The sequence below is a fragment of the Balaenoptera musculus genome, chromosome 20, assembly GCF_009873245.2.
Source record: "Balaenoptera musculus isolate JJ_BM4_2016_0621 chromosome 20, mBalMus1.pri.v3, whole genome shotgun sequence".
Classification (NCBI taxonomy): domain Eukaryota; kingdom Metazoa; phylum Chordata; class Mammalia; order Artiodactyla; family Balaenopteridae; genus Balaenoptera; species Balaenoptera musculus.
The window spans coordinates 35,507,679-35,523,817 of record NC_045804.1 but is presented as its reverse complement, the minus strand read 5'-3'; the positions used below and the strand labels follow the sequence as shown (position 1 = coordinate 35,523,817).

Sequence of the window (16,139 nt, the reverse complement as noted above, 5' to 3'; positions counted from 1 at the left end):
TCCAATCCAAAAATGGGCAGAACACCTAAATAGACATTTCTCCAAAGAAGATATACAGAAGGCCAACAAACACATGAAAGGATTCCTGGGTCATAAAACTCAGTAAAATATTTACGGTACATAAATGTACTAAATTTCCAAATGTACTAAAATTATCAATGTACTAAAACATATTGATGCCTCATTGTGGTGGTAGCTGGATTATGTGAGATTGAGTCTCTTTTTTCTGTTTCCTAAATTCTCATAAATTTTAAAGTTTAAAATAAAAATATCCACGTTGTAGTTGGAATGATACAATATATCAATATTATACAAATAAGTCTCCTTGAAAAACTCATTACAGCCCAGAGCTTGGCTTCAGCCTTTGCTACAGACAGAATTTTTGTGTCCCCCACAAAATCCATACGTTGAAATTCTACCCCCGATGTGATAGTATAAGCAGGTGGGGGTAGATGATTAAGGCATTAAGACAGAGCCCTCATGACGGCGATTAGTGCCCTTATAAAAGTGTTTCCAAAGGGCTCCACCACTCTCCAACCATGTGAGGACACAGCCGGAGACAACATTGTCTATAAACCAGGAAGCAGAACTCACCAGACACCAAATCTGCTGACACCTTGATCTTGGACTTCCCAGGCTTCTGAACTGTGAGAAATAAATTTGTTGTTTATAAGCCATCCAGGCTATATCTTACTGCAGCCCAAACAGACTAAGACAGACTTACTGACCCAGAAGCCTAATTTCTCGGGAAGACTTACATTAGTGAAGCTCATGGAGACATAAACAAACAAACAAAAAAAGTAAATATCTTGCAATATCTCAATTAACAAGGGGAAGCAGATCTAATACCGGTTGGGGGGGACTGGGGGAGTGCCTTTCTAACCAAGGGAAATGGTTTGGTAATAAAATTAATATGATTTAAGTACAACCTCAAAGTGGTTAATTCAGGTTAAACAGTGGATTCAGTTGTACTCTGAAATAGGAGAAAATAAGGTGCAAATAATTTCATGATTAAGAAGCCTCAAAATTCACACACCAGAAAACTAACTTGCGCAAAGTTGTGAATGGTTCTAAATCAGTGACCAGTAAAAAGACAAAGTATCACTTTTCCCACTAGATATTCAACTCATGACGTGGGTGTATATGTATGAAAATTTATCCTCTCTAGTGAGGGAAGATTGCACACCTCGAGCGTGGCACGGATTTTTAATTTCAAGACCTAACCACCAAGAGTTACTTACTTCACGTCAATTTCTAGAAATTAAAGGTAAAAAACCTGAGGTTCAAAATAGAAAGGCTATTGGTGGTTGTGGGAATGGGGAAGACTCATGGAATACAATTAAGTATCATTTAGAATATATTTTGGCTAGAGACCAAGAGGCAAGGTTCTTTGTTTCTTTCGTTTAAACTTTTTCTTAATAAATCTTTTATTTTAGAACAGTTTTCGGTTAACAATTATAGCGAACATAGTACAGAGTCCCCTATACCCCATACACGACAAGTTTTTTAAACTCTAACTTCTACTTCCAACCCCCCCCCCCCACCACCTCCCAAACCGTCCCCCACTTCTCTCCGATTCTAATCTCCTCAGGTTTCGGCAGGGCCTGGTTCTCACAGTGCAACGTTAGGATTGTAACGAAAACCCAGTTCAGTTCAAACTTCACCGCCCAGCCACAACTAGGTCAGCTGAGCTAGCCGACACCAGAACGCTCCCGTCCCGCCCAGCCCTCTCAGAGGCGCTCCGACCCCTCGCCAACGTGGCTCCTCAAACTCAGGCCCCGGGAGACGCGAGCCAAGCGGGACCAAAGCGCTGGGCAGCCTCCAGAAGCCAGGCGAGCCGGGGGCAGGACCAGGTGAGCACCTAACAGCACGCTCCTCCCTCGAGGGCAGGTTCCGGAGGCTAAAACATTTTTAACCTCAAAACGTCCAGACCTCTAACCGGCGTGGGGCGGGTTACACAAACCTACGCACATTCGCTTATTGTTTAACGCAGACGCCTGCTGCCGCTTCTCGGCCGCAGCCGCCTCTTCACAGCCAACACCCCCAGGCGGCCTCTGCCCCGCCCCATCGTCGCAGCCAGTCTCTCGGCGCGTCGCGCGGGGGCGGGGCGCGCGCGCGTGAGGACGTCCGGGAGCGCGCGCGCCGCCGCCGCCGTCGCGGAGCTGGGCGGGAGTTGTCGGCGGTGGGTCTGAAGGTGATGGCCTTGACTGAAGGCCTCGCGGCGGCATCTCCCGCTGTTTCTGCAGTCGCTGCCCGGGACTCGGTGCGCTCATCGTCATGAGAGGTCAGGCCTGGGGGAAGCGGGCGAAGGAGGCGAGGGGCCGCGGCGAAATGGGCTCTGGGGAGAATAACTGAGGCACTCGAAAGTCGAACGTGGGAGGAAAACTCTGTCCTGGAGATTCCGGAAGAGCCCTTTGCGTTTACTTTTCTTCCCTTTTTCTCCCCTTTCTTGCTCGTACTTGGAGGAAAGCGGGAGGGTTCTGTGTTTTTGTGGAAAAAGACGCTGAAATTCTCCCGTCCAGCGTCGGTCTTCAGAGGTTGGAGGAAATAAATAGCAGCCGTGGCGTTGGAGCATCAGTGAAAGCCTCTAGTGAATGGCACTAAAAACCAAACCGCCCAACAGTAACTGAAAAAAAAAAAAAAAATCGAAACCTGGGAATGAAATAGAATGACACGGAACATGCCCTGACGTTAACCCCAGCTTCCTCCTACAGAAACGGCAGAAAGGCTCTGCGTTTCGTCAGCTGGATCCTCGACGGCTACCCACACTCGTCATTTAGGGATCTTTACGTGCCAGTGTTCTCTTTCCTGACGCCCCTCCCCTCCAAGGTGGCATTTTTAATGTGCAGACTACGTAATTATCCTTATTCAGAATAGTCACTTAGCAATTACATGGTGACTCCCCATGTCTTCCTATTTTAAAGGTATTTAGGTAACACCCTTGTGGGGGGACAGGAAAAGGTAATACTCTTGGTATTAATTATTGGAAACTTTTTTATTAGCTTTGGGAAAGCTGTTTCAGCATAAAACGAAATTTGTAGGTCACCTAAATGAAATGTTTATTATTAGTTCTCCATGATGATACTTAATGAGGAGTTAGGATTTGATGTTTTCTTCCTAACCTTTCCACACATTAAAAAAATACTCTTATTAGATGTAGAATCTACCTCAGAGATGAAACTGCTCCAGTTGAACAAAGTAAATGTACTTAAGTGTTCTAGTATGATTACTAGTACTCATATTATTAACATCTGCTGAGCACCCATACTTTGACTATTTTGCCAGTTCCTTCTGTCATTAGAGAACTGGAGGCATCTGAAGCTAAACTTTTTTGGTAGCAGATGTTTCCTAAAGGATAGTTTGCCTAGGGCAGCAGAGCCTTCGCATAAAGGGAGAAGATGGAGGAGTCTAGTAATAAGCAATAGATAACCTGGAAATAATTCATGTACTGTGACTATCAGCCTCTCCTTTAGTGAATAAATTATTCCTAGTGAGCAATATATTGCCTGTACTTAACTGTTCACTTAGAATATTTTCTGCGCTTCGATTTTTAGGAGACAGAGCCCTGAAGCAAAGAAATCTGGATCACAGAAAAAGTATTCAGGGGTCATGCAAGCCAACTGTAGCCCACTGCACAGCCCTTCAGGAGCTGCAGGCAGTGAGGATGCCTCAGCCTCCCAGTGTGTCCAGACAAGATTGACAGGAGAAGCTTCCTGTCTTTATTCTGGAGATGTTCATATTCAGATAAACTCCATGCCTAAAGAATGTGCTGAAAATCCAAGCTCCAGAAATATAAGGTCAGGTGTCCACAGCTGTACCCATGGATGTGTACATAGTCGCTTACGGAGTCACTCCCACAATGAAGCAAGGCAACCTGATGATACCGAGATGGAGTCGGGAGATCATGGTAGTAGCTCCTTCTCAGAATTCCGATATCTCTTCAAGTGGTTGCAGAAAAGTCTTCCATATATTTTGATTCTGGGTGTCAAACTTGTTATGCAGCATATGACAGGTAGGGTATAATAAAACATTGAGCTGTTTCATTACTATATGCAGCTAATTTTCTTTCTTTATTGGTAATCTACTTTAACCTATGTATTTGTTTCTTATTTTAGTTTTTAAAATTGTATATGCTTCCTTTAAATTCATGTCGTGTTAGCTCTTTTTTTTCCCTTTCAATTAACTGGACCTTATTTTCTAACAGGAATTTCTCTTGGAATTGGGCTGCTTACAACTTTTATATATGCAAACAGAAGCATTGTAAATCAGGTTTTTCTAAGAGTAAGTATAACCAGCAACTAAAAAATCATTAAATGTTTCTCCCTGTAGAATTATATACTCATTTTTGAGAGAAACAGGAATAAACATAAGATAGTTTATTTGATAAATTTAAGTAGACATAATGTACCATCCATGATACATTAACTGTTGTTATCTAAATGACCTGGAATAAATGATCTGTCCTAATACTGAATTGATTCACCTTATTTTCTTTGTATATTGGGTTCCTGATAAAGAAAAACTAGACAGAAGGATTAAAAGGTTTACAACACACTATTTGATCTGATTTGTCAAGTGCTATCATGTTTTTAGTTTGACCATACTAAGTAATAATAATCATCATTAAAAACTTCACTGTTGTACTATAAGATTTAAAATAGTTAAATAAAACGTACACTGAATAAATGGGTATTGAACTATTTATTTAGGTTTCTCTTATTTAAAGAAAACTAAACCCAAGAAGTTTTTCCATAAGAAATTATAAAAGATTCCTATTCATGTAAATTATTGGGAAAACAGGATTAGTTTATAAAATTTCACCTTCAGGCAACTTTAAAGGGTTATATCTGTGTAAAGGTTCATACATTTTGACCTGAAAATTCGTAGTTAGAACCTATCAAACCATAAAAGTTTAATTCAGGGTTTAAAACTAGTAAAATTTTTAATTAAACTAGTAATTAAAACAATTATAAAACTGAGATTAAAAACATTATTTTATTAAATTCTTATTGAATTGAGAATTTTTAAAATTATATTCATAAACCCTGGTAACATAAATGCAGTTTTTAAAAGTCTGTTTTGTTGGGAAGGCAAAAATAGGAAGCTGCAGAAGTAAAGTTTTTATTTATGTAGGTCCTTTATGTCAGTTTGTAGAAGATTTGGCTTTGAAACATAGGTAATGTTGTTACACAATGAGGAAACTTGTATTTTAAAAATCTGTTTAAGTATGTGTTTTGTTTTCTTCACTAAAGGTATATAAAATAGAATGTGATGATGTACAATTTAACAAATATTCTATATTTTTATTAAGATAAATTAATCTATTAAAATGTTCTAAGTTAATAAATTAGTCATTAAAGTAAAATAGTTTAATGATATTTAAAATTCTGGCATAATTCAAAGTAACAAATTATAAAATTGTTTATTTTTCAGGAAAGGTGCTCAAAGATTCAGTGTGCTTGGTTACTGGTATTCTTAGCAGGATCTTCTGTTCTTTTATATTACACCTTTCATTCTCAGTCACTTTATTACAGGTAATTAGAGGTCCAAGTGCACAATCACATTTTTATGTAATCGTATACTCCATAGCACTTTGCATGTATCTTACTTGCACATGCTTAGAGTTCAATTTTTACCTATCTGTCTCCTTCCAAGATTGAGAGCTTAAAGTGACTTACTCACATTTTTATACCCAGTGCCTTGCCTCATAGCAAGTGCTTAATAAATACTTGATTTTTGATACTTAAATTTTTACTTATATAATCAGTAGTTACTAAATACCATTAGGTTGTTGTTGGTGATCTTTTTTGGTTTTTTATTTTTGATAAATAAAAACTGTATATATTTAAAATATACAACATGTTTTGATCTATGTATACATTGTGAAATGATTACCACATCAAGCTAATTAATATATCCATCACCTCCCTTAGTTACCTTCTTGTGTGTATGTGTGATAAGAACACTTGATCGTTGTCTCTAGAAGGAGAAGACTTGCTAAAGGACAGTAGTTGATAAGTTTCCATGTCAGATGGAAGTGTTCTGAATTTTCAGCTTTAATCAGATAATTAGAAGTCCTGGTTTCAGTGGAGTTGGAGAGATGTGGACAAATGTGGGATATAGTTTGTAGGTGTAGCCAGTACCACTCGGTTTGGATTGGGTGAGTAGGTAAGGGGGAAGAATCAAGGATGATACTGGGTTTTTTTAGTCTAAGCAACTGGCTGGATGGTGGTGCCATTTACTGGGCTGGGAAAGACTGGGGAAGGAACTGGTTTTGAGGGAAAATCAGTAATTTTGTTTCGAACATGTTAAGTTTCAGAGGCCATGTAGAACTGTTAAAGTGATTACAGATATTTGTCATGAGCTCAGAGTAGAGGTCAGTGCTGTAAATTTTGGTGTTATCAGCATATGGTTGATATTTAAAAACCAAGGAACTTGACAACACTAACCAGGGAAAGAAAGTATAGACAGAGGAGAGGGCCCAGGACTGGACATGCCCACAATTAGCCAGAGGAGGAGCAGCAAAGGAGACTTAAGAAGGAACCATCAGGGACTTCCCTGGTGGCGCAGTGGTTAAGAATCCACCTGCCAACGCAGGGGACATGGGTTCGAGCCCTCGTCCGGGAAGATCCCACATGCCGCGGAGCAACTAAGCCCGTGTGCCACAACTACTGAGCCTGTGCTCTAGAGCCCGCGAGCCACAACTGCTGAGCCCGTGTGCCACAACTACTGAAGCCCATGCACTGAGAGCCCGTGCTCCACAACAAGAGAAGCCACCACAATGAGAAGCCCGCGCACCGCAACAAAGAGTAACCCCCACTTACCGCAACTAGAGAAAGCCCGCACGCAGCAACGAAGACCGAACGCAGCCAAAAATAATAAATGAATAAATAAATAAATTTAAAAAAAAAAGGAACCATCAGTCACATATGAGAACAACTAGAAGAGAGTGGTGTCAGAAGTCTAGGAAGAAAATATTTCAAGGAGAGAAGAGGGGGAAAAAGTGACCTTCGAATTTAGCAAGAGGGAGGGAGTTGGTGATCTTGACAAAAACAGTTCAGTGGAAAGGAGGGGTTAGACTCCTGACTGGAGTTGGTTGAAGACAGATTGGCAGATATCGAGTATTTGTGAGTTTTTTAGATTATAGGCTAGAAAGATATCAATCATGACAAGTTAGGGAGACTCGTTCTTTATGGAGGGAAGATTTGAAATTCAAACATTTAAGAAGTTTTTTTTTATAAATTTATTTTTGGCTGCATTGGGTCTTCGTTGCTGCATGTAAGCTTTCTCTAGTTGTGGTGAGCGGGGCCTGCTCTTCCCTTGCAGTGCGTGGGCTTCTCATCGCAGTGGCTTCTCTTGTTGCAGAGCATGGGCTCTAGGCATGTGGGCTTCCATAGTTGTGGCACGGGGGCTCAGTAGTTGTGGCTCGCGGGCTCTAGAGCACAGGCTCAGTAGTTGTGGTTCACAGGCTTAACTGCTCTGCGGCATGTGGGACCTTCCCAGACCAGGGCTTGAACCCATGTCCCCTGCGTTGGCAGGCAGATTCTTAACCACTGCGCCACCAGGGAAGTCCCTAAAAAGTCTCTTTAAAATAAGCAAAATGATCTTCCATTCTATTTACATGAACTCTAGCATCTTGCCAAACTCTTATTTTTTACACATCAAATTAAAGTAAAATATTTGGTAGCAAATTTAGAACCCCCATTGACACTTTTATCTTTTTATGTTGCTCTGGTAAGTTTTGATGTTTTTCTCTTGGTAGCTTAATTTTTTTAAATCCTACTTTGGACTATTCGAGCTTCTGGGACGTACTTTGGATTGTTGGAATTACAGACTTCATTCTGAAATTCCTCTTCATGGGCTTAAAATGCCTTATTTTATTGGTGCCTTCTTTCATCATGCCTTTTAAATCCAAGGTAAGAAAGTAATATGTTTTATTGGAAAGATGTTAGCAGACCATATTAATGCTATTTAGTCTTTGCTTAAATGATTCCTTCTATAATTTTTCAGTTTGCTCAGTAACCTAATTTTAATTATCTATATTATCTCAGACTGGCAGCTATTTGGTCAAAGACTTGAACCTAAATATTAATCTATTCCAATAAAATCAATTATATTTGCTTTGGAATAATCTAAAAATGAGTCCCCACATCATATATGGGAAAATATACATTTATACTTCTGTTTTCCTCCAGGGCATTATTAATTGATAATTGATAACTGACTTAGGCAGTTATTCAGTGTTTTTTCATATTCAATGAAAACTTTAAATTTTTATAATCAGCAAAATGTTTTATTATACATAAAACATTTTCACTGTCACTCTTTAGAAATTCTTTGAAAACAGACCAGTGACTGTAATATCTAAAGAACCAAGTTGAGGTTGTCGACAAGTCATAACCATTACCATTATGAAGATTAATTTTATAGTTGTTATTGTGCCATATACCCATGATGTTCTCAGCCCAATATGAAGTATTTGCACTGTGCATGTAAGTACCTTGAGTGGCTCTGTTTGTTTTCTTTTTTCTTCCTTTTTAGGGTTATTGGTATATGGTTTTAGAAGAATTATGTCAGTTTTACCGAACTTTTGTCCCCGTACCAGTTTGGTTTCGTTACCTTATAAGCTATGGGGAGTTTGGTAATGTAACTAGATGGAGTCTTGGGATATTGCTGGCTTTACTCTACCTCATACTAAAAGTAGGTAACATAATAAATCTTATCATTTATAATGATTCATATAATACTGTTTACGTATTTTACGTATGACTGCTTTTCTCTTTATATATTTTATAGTTTATCTTCTTATCACTAGTTTGAAGTAATGGCAGATTCTGTATCTACTTAGAAATGGAGAAATGGAAATAGGTATCTTAATCCAGTGGTTCTCAGATTTTACTGGGGGAGTGGACCTCTAAGCATGGATTATCTAAGGTGGAGGGGAACAACAGAACGTACCCATCCCCTACAGTAGCATCTGTCATACACATAATTTTCAAACTAGTGGAGTATCTTGTCCTGTTCCCTCTATGCCTGTTCCCCTCAATCACTTTATGAAACGTTAAATAGATTAAGGACATGTGAACCAGATAAAATTGCCTTGCCTTTGATTTAGTTAAGTTTATATTTATCTTGACCAAATTGTAATTCTGGGCATTCAGATGTACTTCATTTTGGTTAAGAGTTGGCTGAAATTGATAAATTGAGTAAAATATTCCATAATTGGACTTTAAATATATTTAGAATGAAATGATTAGTTGTGATATGCAATGAGCATAAAATTAATATCAGTATTTGATATTAGCTTTGATCTCTTGAGTTTAGCAGATAAGGCTCTTTGAATAAATGAATTATTTTCTCTTTCAGCTTCTGGACTTTTTTGGACATCTGAGAACTTTCAGACGGGTTTTGCGAATATTTTTTACACGACCAGTAAGTATTTTTTAATCAGAAAAAACACTTTTTATCTTTCTTTCTTCATTATAAAAATGTTTTAGTTCAGCAATTTTACAAATGCAGATTTCATAATTACATGGCTTTTTAGAAAAATTTCTTGTACTTTGGCACTTGGGGCTGTGATGATATAGAGGTTTTGTTTCTGTGATAAGTTTCTTAACTTGCACATTGACAACCACCTGATAGTTGATGAAGTACTTATATATTTGAGTTTGCCTCTTGCACTTACAAATCACTTGACGTTCTTAAGGGTTTATAAACATTCCCTTAAAAATCTTATGAACTTTTGTTTCTCTTCCTTTTTTTAATCCACAAATAGTAGCTTTGTGTATTTTCATTAACTCCTATTCAGCTTCTGTGAAAGTGCTTATACTATAATTTATTGTGTATATGAAGAAAGCTTATTACCAAAAATCATGTCCCTTGAAATTTTCTTACTGGAAAAATTTCCCCAATACTCAGTTCTGTATGCACAAATAAGTTCATGACAATAACAGTAAATTTAACAATAACAAAACAATTTTAACAGTAAATTGAGACTCCAATGTCAATTATAACTTTATTATGTGATCCTACTGATGTAACAAACTGCAGAAAAAGGGTGTCATAGCCCAAATGATAAATAGCTCATTTGGTATTTAGTAGCCTCAGAAGTTCTCAGTATATAAGTGTGATAACCGGATTTCAGAGTTTGAGTCTCAGTTTTGCAGTCCATTAGGTACTTAACAATTATGTGGTCAGGACTCAGGGGAATCTGACGTACAAGAATGCCAATCTAATATGTTTTAAAAAAAAAACAGGATTATACCGACAAAGTGGAGTAAACTAACTGGCCAGGGCACCCTTTCCTGAAGACAGTAATGTATTAAGTTTTGCTGCATCCTATTCAGACTTCTTTCTTTAGATAAGATACAATAAAATTGAGACTTCAGCTTCTGAGTTTATTCAGTTGATTATGTATCGGCCACTTTGCTGTAGCAATTAATCTAGTAAGGCTTGAGATGAAATTTTTTTTTTTATAGTCAATTTTGTTTTTGTTTTTTTAATTTTATTTATTTACTTATTTTTGGCTGTGTTGGGTCTTCGTTTCTGTGTGAGGGCTTTCTCTAGTTGCGGCAAGTTGGGGTCTACTCTTCATTGCGGTGCACAGGCCTCTCACTATTGCGGCCTCTCGTTGCAGAGCACAGGCTCCAGACGCGCAGGCTCAGTAATTGTGGCTCACAGGCCTAGTTGCTCCGCGGCACATGGGATCTTCCCAAACCAGGGCTTGAACCCATGTCCCCTGCATTGGCAGGCAGATTCTCAACCACTGCGCCACCAGGGAAGCCCCAGACTTCTTTCTTTAGATAAGATACAATAAAATTGAGACTTCAGCTTTTGAGTTTATTCAGTTGATTATGTATCGGCCACTTTGCTGTAGTAATTAATGTAGTAAGGCTTGAGCTGAAATACTTTTGATATTCTTTCTCTGTGAAGCATAAAGAGACTATCACAGTCCACTCTGTTTTATTCCTGGGATTCTCATGTTCCTTAATGTTGCCCTGAAAATGGCAATCATCATCAGGATGTCTTCACCTGAAGGGAGTCTGCAAAGTGCCAGACAAGAGTGCTATTTTAAAAGCTTGTCAGCATACATATCTGCAGTGTACGCTGCTAAATGACATTTATTGAAGGGAAATTGGCACCGAGATCATCCATCAGTATCTCAGTTTGTTTCTGGAATCTTTAACATGACCAATCTCAAAAAATCTTAATTTTCAATGTTTTTATCCTTTGAGTCTTAGTTTGATTTTGTTAACCCTCGATAACAAGAAGTTTAGGTCACAGCTTCAGGTTGCTGAGTCAAGTCATGCTTTTGCTCTCGTTACCATGACTGAAACTTGGGTGTTCTTTCTTTTCCTCAGCCACCTTTTCCACATCATTTCTACAGAAAGCTGATCTCATTTGTAACATTTTGTCACATCTAGTTAATGACTAAATTCTACTGAATTTGGTAGGGAAGTTATTAAGATCTTAAAGAGATCAGAAACTTTTTTTAGGACTTAAGGAAATGCAAAGCTTTGTGTTATTATTCAGTTTGACAGTATAACTCTACCCAAGTGACATTTTGCAATTACAGTTCTTCTGTAAAATTTTACCATTCTTTCTTAGTACTAAATGCTCCGACTTTTGTGATAAGTAAGGATGATAATTAAAATTATTTTTAGATTTAGTGGCAGGACACTGTTCAGTGGTCCCCAAACCTTCTTCACATTGAACTCATGTTGAGAGCTTTCAAGAATTAGATTCCTGAGTTACATCCTGGTATGTCTGGACCTACTGAATCAATCTCCAGTGTGGAGCACAGAAACCTATTATTTCTAAAGTAGTCTCTACATGAGTTACATTCAGCCAGCCAAGCTCTGGATTGACTTTTTTGAACCAGTGTCATAGGGAATAAGTGGGCTCAATTTGGCAGTACTGGGTCACATAGTACATGAATATAGATTGCATAATGCTGTGTTATATTTCAGATCGCTTAGTCTCTTAAGCCATTTGAATTTGAAGCACTGTCATTATTTGGGAATCCAGTGAATCTAACAATCTTCCAATATCCTATTATGTATTACATAGTGAGTTAACCTTGATGCGATCCATCCAGGCATCGTTCTGCATACATAGTTCAGCTCTGAAATGTTTATATCCTTTGGGAGAGTTTTCAAATGCCTAGTTCCTTGGAGATTTGAGAAATACAGTACCATCTATGTATTTTAGGAACAGAAAAGAAATTTGTAGGAACATAACTTCTTATCTTTATAGAGTTACGGAGTGGCTGCCAGCAAGAGACAGTGTTCAGATGTGGATGATATTTGTTCAATATGTCAAGCTGAATTTCAAAAGCCAATTCTTCTCATCTGTCAGGTAACTGTATTTTTTAAGCAACCTCAATACAGCACTTCTCTGTGACCTGCAAAAGTCACATTTATGTTACTTATAGGGAAATATACACCATTCAGCAGAAAGTAGCATTCAGGGCACATACTACTAATTTCTTACTTGTGATTAGGGGTTTGGTAGGTTAGCTAAATCTTGTCCCTTAGTTCTAATGATTTTTATGTAGAGGAGTGTATAAAGGGGAAAAAAAAATTCAAATGGCAGACTGGATACCAAAGTGACTGGAAAACAGACTATTTTTAATAATTGAATACTAGTCTTTTAGAATAATACCAGCATTTGTTACTGGATTGTATAAGGCCCTTTCCTGTACTTTATTCCAGTAACCCTCGAAGACTTTATTAAGCTGTTAGTCATTATACTTGATCTTAAAGTTATCACCTGAGGATAGCTTGTGTTTTATTAAAAGTGGTTAAATGGATAGTACAAGTCAGAATAATACTTGTGCCTCTACCACGAACACCGCTGTGTTCTTGAATGTTATACTTTGTTCTCACTTGTAAAATAAAGGGATTAGTGTTCTCCAAATTCCCTTTCAGCTCTAGAGTATGATTCTCTGCAATGTGATGGATTTAAAATTGAAATGTTATCAACTATAAAATCTAGTTCTTAATTCCCTTACAGCATATATTTTGTGAAGAGTGCATTACCTTATGGTTTAACAGAGAGAAAACATGTCCGCTGTGCAGAACTGTGATTTCAGACCATATAAACAAATGGCAAGACGGAGCCACTTCATCACACCTTCAAATATATTAAGTTCTAAACTTAACATTAAGGCCACAAACCACTAATTTTATTTGGTTACAGTGACTATTGGTAAAGACTTTAGAATGGATTTTCAGGGTTGGAAGTTAAGGAAAATGTTTCCAAATGGTTTTAGAATATTATAATAAGACAAGTGTGTAGTCCAGCTTATCAAAAGATTAAATGAAAGAACCCTATATTTAAAAATATATATAAGTAATGTTCAACATAATGCATATGCAACATTTATTCTATCCTAATTATTTGACAGATGATTGCAGTGTTAAATTGTAAATGTGTTTTCTTGTTAATGTTACCAAAATGACAATCGGATAACTAGAACTAGTGGTTTTAGAGGAATTCAGGTATTCTTTCCTGACACTGTTTTTGGAATAAAGAATATTTTTCATAATATTTTAAGATACACATTACCTGAAAGTAGAATTTTCTTTAACATTGACTTTTATAATTCCCATTCTAAAAATTCTGAAATTTTTCATAAAATTTGTATTTTTAAATGAAAGCTCTAAATGCTATATTTTACCTGTACAATCAGATTTTTCTAAGGAAGATTTACTGAGGATGAAATATTTTAATATTGTATTATTCTCTGTAGTGTGATTGATTAGCAGTCATTGAGAACAGATGATTTAAATTCCTTTTCTTTGTGGACTTCATACATACAATCCTGCCATCAGCTTTAATGTTCATGATCTTGCTTTTTGGAAAGTGCCATGGACTTTCTTGAATTATTAAAATAATTCACATGGATTACAAACAGCTGGCTTCACTGATGATTTGAATAGAGTGACAAACAAGACCAACTCAAACACTTAGAAAAGAATTCCTTGGGACTTCCCTGGCGGTCCAGTGGTTAAGACTCCGCACTTCCAATGCAGGGGGCGTGGGTTTGAGCCCTGGTCGGGGAACTAGGCTCCCACATGGTGCGTGGCCAAAAAAAAAAAGAAAAAAAAAAAGGATTTCCCCGTATAACTAGTCTTCTCCAGAGAGTTTTGGAATCTCATGCTTGAATCACCATTACTTGGGATATTAAAGCTTGCACTCAGGCCAACAAAAGCTTTGGAGAGTGTGGTTTGTTTGCCTACAGGTATTTGTGCAGGGTGGTGGAAAGAGAATGAGGCACTTTCTCTCTCACTATGAAACCTCTAAGGGAGGATGGATCTATAACAGAAATCCAAAGGACTGGTTATTATCTACATTTAGATGCAAGGCCTCTGCCCATTTTCTCTTTTACCATCTATCAGTTTGCACACAAGAAAAAGATAGTGGTGGGAAGTAGAAGTTACGAGGTAGAGGTAGAAAACAAATTTGCAGTGCTGATAAGACAAAGATTAAACCAACCTGGATTAATAAGGATAGTGACCAACCAGATACAGGTTAAACCACTTTTCATGCCTTATGGCCACCCAAACTGACAAAAGAACATTAACCTGTAACTTTTCTCCCCCAAGTAAATATTGCTAGATTATAAGTGCAACTGTTTCTGTTCATTCAGGATGAAATACTTAACTATGTTACCTACTTTGAGAACCACTGCAAATACTAAAAAAACAGGCTTACTTGGCCTTAAATCACCTTCCTAACTCTGTGGTGAAGCTAATAGTTGTTATTTAGGTATACAGCAGGGGATAAGTGAGAAAGACAATTTGAGATTAGAATTTGGGTGTGAAGGATATGCTGACTTCTTGATAAAAACATAAGAATAACATCTTAACCACATGGGTTACTTCAGCCCTAATACAATACCTACTTACCACACTTACTTACCCTATGGCCATATGGATAGCTTTGTTTCTTAATATGACTGAATAACAAAAGAAGTCCCTGGTGGACAGTGGGGTTTTTTGTTTTTGTTTTTTTAACAAACAAGAAAGCAGTTCACATATGAATTTAAAAGGAGGGAAATGTAACAGGAGAGCTTTGCCATTCACTAGTAACATTGATGAACTAGAAGCATTTCTGTATTTTTATTCCTTCACCTCAGAAACAGGAATAGGGATTCAAACCCCATTTATTCTGTGAATTCAGATCACATCCTCTAAAAGACTGTTTTATCAACATCGAGTCACTACTATGTTTTATAAAAAAGTACGTTTGAGAACTTCTGTAGAGAAACCATCTTGGCAAGTGTGATAGAATTACCTCATAAATAAGAGGTGGTTTACACAAAACACCCATCTTACAGTAGAGATATTGAGACATTAGTTAAAAACAGATTTGTCCACTATGTTATTTTGTTCATACACATCAAGAAATGTAGTTGACAAATGTGGCTGGAAAAACTGTTGTATGTTAGCACAAGAAAGTCTTCCATTGTTTTTATGTGAAGCTGGCTTTCACATGAACTTTTTTTTTTAAGCAACCAATTCAATTCTACTATTTGACAGAACTTGGAAATCACAGATGTTTAACACCTAATATAAAATCAGTACTAAAACTTGTTATAAATTTAAATTGCTTCAATTTCTCCACAAAAACAGTTTTATGACTGTCATTCTTCACATATATAGTTTATTAAATATGAGAATCTGAACACATCTGGCACGTTAATGGGAAAAATTATTGAAACCACATGTGCACCTGATAGTTATTTCTTCCTATCTTAGGATAATAATAATAAAAAAAATCACTTCTATTTTATGTTCATTCAAATTTGCATTTAATTTCTATTTACATTCATTCAATCTGAAATCAAATACTTAATACAGTAAACTAAACACAAGATGAAAAGCAGAAAAGGTGTTACCCTCAAAGCACTCCTAATAAGGCAGCTGAAGAATTTACTCTGGTAGATGCAAAGCCAACTTGGGGTAGGAAAAAAAATAATAGTTTAAAGAGCAAACACAGATGAACCCATCTTTCAAATGTTACTTTAGATAATCCACTGATATAATACTTGTGCTATAGTGGTAAATTAAGAATCACACATGAAGAATTTTGTATCAATCAGCAACAGACCACAGGTCATGGTGGAACAAATA

General features: G+C 37.3%; 1 protein-coding gene across 3 annotated transcripts; it reads left to right on the top strand.

The window, feature by feature from the left end:
- Positions 1–1,644: 1,644 nt before the first annotated feature.
- Positions 1,645–13,917, top strand: RNFT1 (ring finger protein, transmembrane 1). 3 transcript variants are annotated; one of them, XM_036835656.1, is made up of 9 exons: positions 1,645–1,853; positions 3,555–4,012; positions 4,205–4,281; positions 5,434–5,534; positions 7,763–7,916; positions 8,542–8,700; positions 9,367–9,432; positions 12,256–12,357; positions 13,015–13,917. In XM_036835656.1, exons 2-9 carry the CDS (start codon positions 3,610–3,612, stop codon positions 13,147–13,149), a joined length of 1,197 nt encoding a protein of 398 aa, XP_036691551.1. In that variant the 5' UTR covers positions 1,645–1,853; positions 3,555–3,609; the 3' UTR covers positions 13,150–13,917. The 3 variants fall into 3 exon arrangements, with proteins under 3 accessions (XP_036691551.1, XP_036691549.1, XP_036691550.1); XM_036835654.1 differs by lacking the exon at positions 1,645–1,853 and adding an exon at positions 2,142–2,284; XM_036835655.1 differs by lacking the exon at positions 1,645–1,853 and adding an exon at positions 2,304–2,829.
- The last annotated feature ends 2,222 nt before the right edge of the window (positions 13,918–16,139 follow it).